General features: G+C 43.6%; 2 protein-coding genes across 2 annotated transcripts; both read right to left on the bottom strand.

Annotated features, from left to right (window-relative positions):
* Positions 1-236: 236 nt before the first annotated feature.
* On the bottom strand, positions 237-3,981 carry LOC140317777 (uncharacterized). The gene is made up of 5 exons (XM_072395287.1): positions 3,571-3,981; positions 2,240-2,334; positions 2,093-2,168; positions 560-1,337; positions 237-498 (listed from the first exon to the last, which is right to left on the bottom strand). Exons 1-5 carry the CDS (start codon positions 3,863-3,865, stop codon positions 237-239), a joined length of 1,506 nt encoding a protein of 501 aa, XP_072251388.1. The 5' UTR covers positions 3,866-3,981.
* A 944-nt stretch (positions 3,982-4,925) lies between these two features.
* On the bottom strand, positions 4,926-8,755 carry smtnl1 (smoothelin-like 1). Its single transcript, XM_072395667.1, has 5 exons — positions 8,428-8,755; positions 6,731-7,365; positions 6,521-6,635; positions 5,973-6,124; positions 4,926-5,573 (listed from the first exon to the last, which is right to left on the bottom strand). The coding sequence occupies exons 1-5, from the start codon at positions 8,494-8,496 to the stop codon at positions 5,213-5,215; spliced, it is 1,332 nt and encodes a 443-aa protein (XP_072251768.1). The 5' UTR covers positions 8,497-8,755; the 3' UTR covers positions 4,926-5,212.
* Between the last annotated feature and the right edge of the window lie 563 nt (positions 8,756-9,318).

Here is a 9,318-nt window from a genome sequence, read left to right as displayed (position 1 = left end):
CAATTGTCTCATACACCAGACATTTAACTTGTATAAAAACAAACAAACAAACAAAAAAACTGTTAAGGCAATGTGAGAAATGCAAAAAAAAACTTGTCAGTTGCTAACATTAGACCATCTGAAGGTGTTTGTCACGGAATTAACCAATCAAAGGCCTGCCTGAGGATTTCACTTATAAAACTGTTTGCAAAGAAAAGAAAATCTAGTAAATCACACAATATCACGAAGACAGCAAATCAACAAGAACCGTAACCGTACTGCTCATCAATAACCACGCCACCTTTCTTCAGTCGTATATGAGACTCGCTCGTTATTTGAGTAACCACATCATCGGCGCCTGTTGCACACACACACACTGCAACACCGGCGGCCATGACACACCCAGGCGATGAGCGAGTTTCCTCCTCGGTGCTGCGCTGCAGCCACATGCTGCCGAGTTTTCTGTCTGTGTCGAGGTTGACAAAAAGCAGCAAGCGGTTACTTAAACTGGACCAGTAACTTCAAAACGTAACGGGTCACAGTCAGAGCGTGCGCTCAGGTGTTGTGCGTGATCATGTGCCTGCGCAGGTTGCTGGGGTTGTTGAAGCTGGCCGTGCACTGGCTGCACGTGTATGGCTTCTCTCCAGAGTGAGTCCTCAGGTGGATCTTCAGGCTGCCGTTCTGCGTGAAGCGTTTCCCACACTGCACACAGGCGTACGGCTTCTCCCCCGTGTGGATGCGCATGTGGATGCTCAGAGTGGTCTTGTTGACGAACGACTTACCGCAATAGGAGCAAGAAACGGGGGACTCCCCGGTGTGACTGGCTCGGTGCACAATCAGCTCCTCGCGGCTGAGGAAGCGCTTGCCGCAGAAGCTGCAGTCGAGGGATTTGCTGACGGCGTGAGGGAAGACGGTCTGGTGCTGGGAGAACTGGCTGATGTGACTGGGGTGCCCGACTTGACCATTAGCTCCCATTACATGTGGCTTTGATGTGGGATTCAGTGTTGTTGAATGAATTTGTGCGGAAAGATTCCTTTCGAGTTGGCCGCTTCTCACCACTTCAACGCTGTTATCCTGCATCACCATCATTGGTGCCCTGTTATTAGCACTGGGGGTGAAATTCAGGAGGCTGCCAGTGGGGGCATTGTGGTCAGACAGAGAGCTTAAAGCCTGGAGTTCAGAGGCAGAGAAGAGGGTGTCGCTCTCCACCTGCAGAGGCCCTTCTCCTCCACCATGGACACTTACAATTCTCAGTTCCTGATTATCATCTTCCAAGCAAGAGGAGCCTACTGAGTCAAAATTCTGAGTCCTTGTGGCAACGCCACACTGCACACGGTCATCTCCAAAGTTATCCTGACCTTAAAGGAAAAAAAAAAATACAAAAGAGAGGGTTGGTGTCTATGAAATTGTGAATGTATTTTGGAAAAAGAAAAAAATAGATTGACATTGAATCAGTGGTGAAATACAACAAAGAACAGCCAAGATATCCCAGCAACTGGTCTCCTCGGTTTCCAGATGTTTAGGGACAGCTGTTAAAAGAAGAGGGGGGTGCTGCACAGTGGTAAACACGACCCAGTCCCGTCCCAACTTTACAGATGAGCGTCGCTACCATCAAATTCAAGACGTGCTGATATCATTAAATGCAATAGTAAAATGACTCACTTTCAACATTTTATTTCTGATTTTTACAAAACACAACCAGTTAAAGCAAAATCTACTCAGAAGTGAATCATTTAACCTTAGAGTCTGGTATACCACCACGCATCATGTAATTTATCACTTTTTCTCATCTTTCTTAAAAACATGCATCCCATTTCTGAGCCTCAAGGTAATTTCTTCCATTACACACATTAACTTGAAGATTTTTCCTGTCCTTCAATCAGTTTCTCATAATGTGTTTCATAACTGCTATCCTCATAATAGAAAATGACACGATCAACAATTTATAGGCACACGTGCTTTGCCAAATGTTCACCACATTTTATGCCAACATCTTATTATTAAATTCATTAAAAACCGACTTCAAATTGACGCGATTTCTCCCCCCCAACCTCACCCCTTTGGTCATTTTGAGCAATCTTGCTGGCAAACACGACTGGAAAAGCCAACTCACCGACAACCGATCCACACCCTCCGATGTCATCTTCGTCTTTGATCAGGATGACATCTGGACTCTCCACATCTGCGCTCTAACACAGAAGCAGAAACGCATGAGCCAAGTGAATTGGAACAAAACGATCAGAAAACACAAGCTGCCTACCTGCGCCGGGGTGGCCGAGGACGGAGCCTTGTTCTCCGATTGAAGGGTGACGGAGGCAGCTTTCCCAGCTGCTTTTTCGGGTGGTTTTATGAGGACTGAAGGAGGAAAGAACAACAGAATAGGAATTCATTATCAGGAGCACATCTGCAAATGGAGGATAAGCGAGCAACAGCTGTGTTTGGGAGACCAAAGGCGATGGTGCTGTCCTTCAACTCAGAACTGTTCAAACAGAGTACCCCTGCAAACGTGAGTTAGGTAAGTCTTCTTTCACACCAGTATACATTAACTGTAGTGTGCACAGCACGGCTCTGAAGAGTACAAAGTCAGCACGAGCAAGTCGGTTTCAATCAACCTGATAGGAACGGCCTTACGATTACAGATAATTGTCGAGGTTATATTGATGCTCTGATGCAATATATTTTGTTTCCGTGCTGTTTTGAACATGTTAACAAGAATATCGTAATGAGTTACACTACATAGAACACAAGGTAAAATAATTATCGTACTAAATAACATAACATGTTCAAAAGGGAGTGAGAAAAAGCATAAGCTTATTAAATCTCACCCCTTCTCCACAATTAATAACAAAGGAGCTTCGTTTTATTTTTATTCCTGTTGATGTCCCATACTTCTCTCCTATTTTACATGTTATTTGTACATAGACTCATACAGACACATAAATAGATAGATACATACACTGATGCGAGGGATCGATGCAAGAATATAGAAGGTGTGGAACATTGTTTGAGTTCAGGCAGTCTGTGCCTTAGTTTCACCCAACAAACAGAGACGGATCTGTGAATTTAAGTGTTTTTTATGTTAAAAATAGTGGATTTGTATGTTTTCTGTCACTGGTACTGTGGATAATCCCGGTGGCCCTTCTTTCTAATATCGATAATGATGATCACGAACATTTATGGCCCCAGACTTCTACACAATCATTCAAATGTTTTATGGTAAACGTGTGACAGTTTCAGTGTTCAAAAGTTGCATTTCATGTGCTCAGATTTCAGGTAGGGGAATTCATTATTGATCCGATCCATAAAAGTAACACCGGCGACCTACCCTTCATGATCTCTATCAACTGTTGGCATCGGCTGGCACTAAAAAGACTTAGACTTGGCTTTTGTATGGATTCATTTCCATTTCGAGGAATTAAACTTCTAATCACGTGACAACCAGCTGTGGTCGACAACAAACCTGCGTGTTTGTACCTCCAATATTATGCCCCGTTTGTTCTGACGTATAAGCTGAAGGAATTGAACGAAAGAGTGGGTTTGTGATGATCTGCAGATGTTTTACTTGTTACTGGAGTGGTTCTAAAGTGTTACCTTGTGGTTTAGCCCGTGGTTTGTTAACGTTTCCCCTGAACGTAGAAAAGCGGCTGGCCGGCCGGTTCGTCCTGGTTTGCAGCCTGAGGGAAAACAGCTCACTCCTCATCACCTTCATCCTCATCCTCAGGGTTTCGTTTTCCTTCAGGCTCTGGGTTAAATGCAGACGGAGAGACTCCGAGCTTTCCGAGAACAGCTGAACGATTTCCGCCACCGCTGCTTTCGCCAGCACGTTCATAACGGACACGAGCTGCGACTCCAGGTTCACGCTGCTGACCGGCATGTCTGCGGACATGATTCACGCCGATGCCGCGGAGAATTGTGCTGAAAAGTAACGCCGCACGGTTTGTGTGTTAGCTTACAAAGACACAACACAATGGCCTTCCTGGTGGCATGAGGCTGAGTACCGTAATTCCTCCAAAACAGGGGCAACTTGGGGTGAAGTTTTCCCAGTTCACAGCATCTCTGTGTGACGAGTGCAAATGATGGATATTCGCAGGTTTGCAGAGATAAAACTTGTTGTCGTTTATGTATTGTTCTCCCAGCAAGAGGGTCGCAGGTTCGAAGCCTGGCTGGGGCCTTTCTGTGTGCAGTTTGCATGTTCTCTCCGGGTACCCCGGCTTCCTTCCACCGCCCCAAAACATGCATGTGAGGTTGATTGGTGACTCTCAAGTTGACCCTCGGAGTGAGTGTGCGTGGTTATGTGCCTCGTTTGTCTCTATGAGGCCCTGTGATGGACTGGCGACCTGTCCAGGTTGTACCCTGCCTTTCGCCCAATGATAGCTGGGATAGGTTCAGTCTGCCCACCCAACCTTCATCCTTTGCGCAACATCCGCTGAACAATAAACTATACAAAATTGCCAATCTCCTCAATGAGTGAACTTATTTTTTTCCCATTCATACGGTGAAACAAATGTATTTTTCTAAGTTTTCCATGTACAAAAGTGTTACATCATCACCTTTTAGGGTAATACTTTATACTCATCTGTGAAGTATGATGGCTGTATAAAGTACGGCCATCAGCAGCTCAGGAGGAAGAGCAGTTGTCTTCTTATCCGGAGGTCATTGGTTTGATCCTCAGCTTCCCCAGACCACATGTGTGGTTTGTGATGTGTCCTTGGGCAAGACGCTGAACATCACATTGGCCCTGATGCGTCCATCAGAGTGTGAATGTGTGTGTTAGGATAAATAAGCACTGTGTAGCCTGTGACACTGTGTATATTTTCTTGTTAGGGAAGTGGCTTGTAGTGTACAAGCGCTTTGAGTGGTCAACTAGACTAGAAAAGAGGTAAATAAGTGCAATCCATATTCAATTTCCTGAGGTGCACAACACATCAAAATTTCCACACAAAGAATTTCTTGTTGTGCAAACATTTTTATCAAACATTCTTATTTCTTTAATGAACACACACATCAAATGGAGCTGAACATATCTTTGAAATGTGCTCTAAACAAACATAGACAATAACACACTGGTGAATTTAAAAAAAAACAACAACTCCATCTTCTTAGAATGTTACATCATCAGCAAATGAGTTGGGAGTTGTCCTTTGTACTTCATTACTGTAACAGTCAACTAAGACTTTCTCACCATCAACAATCTTTTTGGTCTTCTCAGTCTTTATCTACTGTCAGCTTTTCTCTAGGACTGTGCATCGACTAACGCTCCCTCGCCCTCCTCCTTCTCACAACTCTTTGCAGCATCTTCCTCTCCAGTTCCTTGTGGCTCTGCATCATCTTCTCGTTTTTCCCCTTGGCTGCCAGTGGTCTCACTCTCAGCAGTCGATACCTCTCCTGCTACATCGTCTCTCTTCTCTTCCTCTTCTTCTTCATTTCCAGTCTTCCCTTTCTCCTCCTTCTCTTTGTCCTTCCTCTGTTTCTCGATTTTAGAGAGGCTATGGCAGAGTGACTGGACGTATGTGAAGACGCACATGGGGTCGGGGTGGTTACCCATCATGATCATGTCAGCCACCTCCAGCAGAGGGCAGCAGTCAGCTAGGGACCTACCAGATATGCCAGGTGAAGAAGAAAGAATGGTGAATGATTGCTGATAAGGGCTCCAGATTTGGATGATACTCTGGAGGTTTACCTCTTAGACATTTTAATTCAGTATTTTGTTAAAATAAAAAAAAAAAACATTTCTAACAGTCCTTTAGTTCCTAATAAATGCCTTACATCCCATCTTGGTCAGACTACCTTATATGTGTTCTTATCACAGTTTGCCTTGCCTAACAGAGACACTCATGTGTGCACAGTGCCAGCACTTTGAATATCTTTAATTTTCTGGCTATGATGGCATTGTCTCTTTATGTTGTCTTGTGGAAAATAAGTTTCCTCTAGCGGGACAATAAAGAACTGAACTTGGTGGGAGAAATGAGGTAGACGAAATAAAAGGTTCATACTCTGCAGTTTGGAAGGCCAAAGTAAAGTTTTTTTCCCTCTCCTTTGGATTCAGGGAGCTGAAGTCAAAAGCGTCAGGAAAGAAACGATGGATCAGAGCACAGAACGCCAGGCCATCACACCAGGACGATGAGAAGTTTTCTATGTTGACACCCTACAAAGATCAAAGGACAGCGTCTGACTTGATGCAGAGAACAGCACATTGTCTGAAACATCTTTTGTATATCTCAAGAAGCTGGAAGACAAATCTGGAATTTATGATTGGATTTGACACCTAATAAAATGGTAAATCTCAACTCCTACCCTTTACCCAACTCCTCCATTTTGCATATTTAATATGCCATTTTTGGGGGGAATTAAGTATCATTGGTCATCAAGGCTCTAATTTGGGACAGTGGGGACTGGGGTATAAATGAACATTACTCCTTGATCTCCCAAAGAAAAGGTGCACTAATCCTACCCTGATGAATGAAAATTCCAGGGGGTTGGGGAAGGGCCAAGGAGAGGGAGAATCAATGGGATTGGGCCAAAGCTTCAGTGCTGAACTTACCTCGTAGTTACGTGTCTTGTTACGACACCACTGAAGTATCTTCTGCTTGATTGACCCTCCTGTGGCCACAGCTGCAGATGACCTCTGAATTTTGAAGTTACGAGGCATTGGTGTCCTAAAAATGTCACAATATTACAGTTTCTTAGATATCTATAGTTAACACTTTAATGCAGAACGTAATGAGGTACTGGTTGTCGATCAGTGACTCACTCTGGTGCACCTTGTTGGAATTTGGCGATAATGTCATTTTTTGCGGATGCCCTCATAGAGCGTGCAGAGGGTCTTGGTCGGGAGACAGAGGAGATGGAAGGACCACTTTTTCTTTTGGGCTTCCCTTGTTTTTCTGTTTCCTTCATCTTTCCTTTGTCTGCCGTCTCTGCATCTGCCTTTTCTACTTTTTTTTCCCTCTCCACTCCTTTTACCTCCTTTTCAGTCACATTTTCATCTTCATCCTTTGCTTTCCTTGCACATTCACTCCCTTCTTTGTCCTTTCTTACCTCTCCGTCTCTCTCTCTCTCTCTGTCACAGCTCTGGACCTCCTCCACTTGCCCCTTCTTATTTTCCGACTCACCCTCCCTTTCTTTTTCTCCTCCTGTCATTTCAGGTTCTTTCAGGCCATCAGCAACCGTTGCTTTGTCTTTATCATGTCCAGCCTCTTCAGTGTCACCATCGCCAGCCTGTGAGACAGTCTGGGGCTCATTTGCCTCTCCAGAACTGGCCTCTTCTTCAGCTGCTGCCTGTTCTTGTACTTTATCTGCCTCACCCCTTTCCCCCACATCCATTACACCCTGACCTTTTGCTATCTCCACTGGGTCTTTACTCTCCATCAGCTCTGGTTCATCTGCCTGGATACCAAAAGAAACAACAGAATATAATGTAGCACTTTTGTACATGTGGTACTGCATAAAGAACATCTTTCTCTAGTGGTTGAATTAGAGTTGTCATGACATCTGATTTACTAAGTTTTGTTTTCTGAGTTCCTTTTTCCTGTGTCCTGTGTTTGGAAATTGAATTTCACTCCAAATAGATATTACTGCGCTTAACAATATGATATTGTGAGTAATTTAGCCATTGAATGTTCTCAGTATGTGTTCTTGTTTACACCCTGCATCTGTTTGATGCTGCTAATTCCAGTCACTGTTTCTGTCATTCATTCATAAACAGTGTAAAAATATGTTCTTCCATTTCTTTCTGCTGAATATATTTGCAATTTTTAAGAAACTCCCAGAACAATTAAGGAAATTAATAGGCAGAGTTTACACTCTGTCTTGCTCCAGACTCACTGTCAAAAAATAAAGATTTGACTTTTATTTGAACTGAATTCAAAGGCAAAAAACATTTTCTTATTATTGCAGCAATCTTATTTGAGTAATGAACTGTCTTGGTTTGAACAACAACATTATGTAATATGTAGGCCATTTTAATTAGGTAATATCATCCTCATACTACAGTCATTTAAGAATATGTCGATATCAAAAGGAGCTAACTTCAGAACCAGAGATCCTTTGGCACAGATTGCATTTTAGCTGCAGCTTCATTCAAACAAGTTCCTACTTTCTGTTTTTTAATGACCTCTTGCAGGGACAGTCACACCAGGTCGGGCCTCGCAGCAGTGACTCATCAGCGAGAATAGGAAACTCCTCTGAGTGTGTGTGCTCCATGTGCATCACTTTGCATAACTTGCCAGTGGGAGAGTGTGTGCCACTCTAAGAACAGGTGTAGCACAGTAAATACAGCTAAAATCTCCTCTCCCATCTTGATGTCCAAACACAGCACCTGCTATTGACGTTTATACACCAGTTACCTTTTCCTTATGTGGGACAGACCATGTGGGTTTCACAAATGTGAAAACTGTCATTGTGCAATTTCACATCAACATGAAAAAGAAATGAAAATAAAACACAGACCTGGTTGTTGTTATTGGTGTCTGTCTCGCTGGTTGTTCCTGTTTCCAGGCAGGGGGAATTTCCATCCATGATCTCCAGATAATACCAGTTTGTTGACTGGACCAGCAGTTAGATTAGGCTTTGTTAAACTGACAACACAGGAGTGAAACGATCACTTCTGCCTTACTCTGAAAAGTGTCCCTACAGTAAAAGGAAAGGTCTTTGCAGAGAACTTACTTTACGTCTTGCTCTCCGCTTGTCACGTCTAAAATTTTTCCCCCGTCACCCTTTCTCCCCCTCTATGCCAGCACTGCTCTGTGTTTGGGATGTGTGCATTGGTTTGTGGATATCCCCCTTCACCCCCTTTCACCCGACACCCCCTCCCCCTGCTTTGTGAGGATTCCTATGCTTCTTTATCTGACCTTTTGAACAACACAGGTTCCCAAAATAGAGACACCGGCCCTGTCCCACTGGTCTGACAGCTGCGTCTGCTGTGGAAACCACGGCTGAGCACACACATATGCACACGAGGGTGCACGTATCCATTCAACATATTAGATTATTATATCTTACAACTACAGAAACAGCATGATCTACAATTTGACTCTTTCCGTGGTGCTTACAGTCAAGTTTTGATTTAGATGAAGTACTGTAGTAATGGGATATTTGAATTAATTGCATTAAATTTAAAGGAGGAGTTCAACATTCGGGGAATTTGAATGCACAGCTAAGTACAGTTCAGTATATTAGAAGTGCCCAGCTGAGGTTTCTCACCCTGAAAGCTGGCCTGGTCTTACTGGACACGTTGCAGCTCAATGTACTGAGAGACACCATTTGAGTGCAGAAATTGAAAATGTGTGCGTGACAGAAAGAAAACACATTTACAAGAATACACTTACAAGTTAATGGAGA

Source organism: Leuresthes tenuis, unplaced genomic scaffold, assembly GCF_036924035.1.
Source record: "Leuresthes tenuis unplaced genomic scaffold, fLeuTen1.0.hap1 SCAF_11, whole genome shotgun sequence".
Lineage (NCBI taxonomy): Eukaryota > Metazoa > Chordata > Actinopteri > Atheriniformes > Atherinopsidae > Leuresthes > Leuresthes tenuis.
The sequence above is the reverse complement of the archived record's forward strand: the minus strand, read 5'-3'. Positions and strand labels throughout refer to the sequence as shown.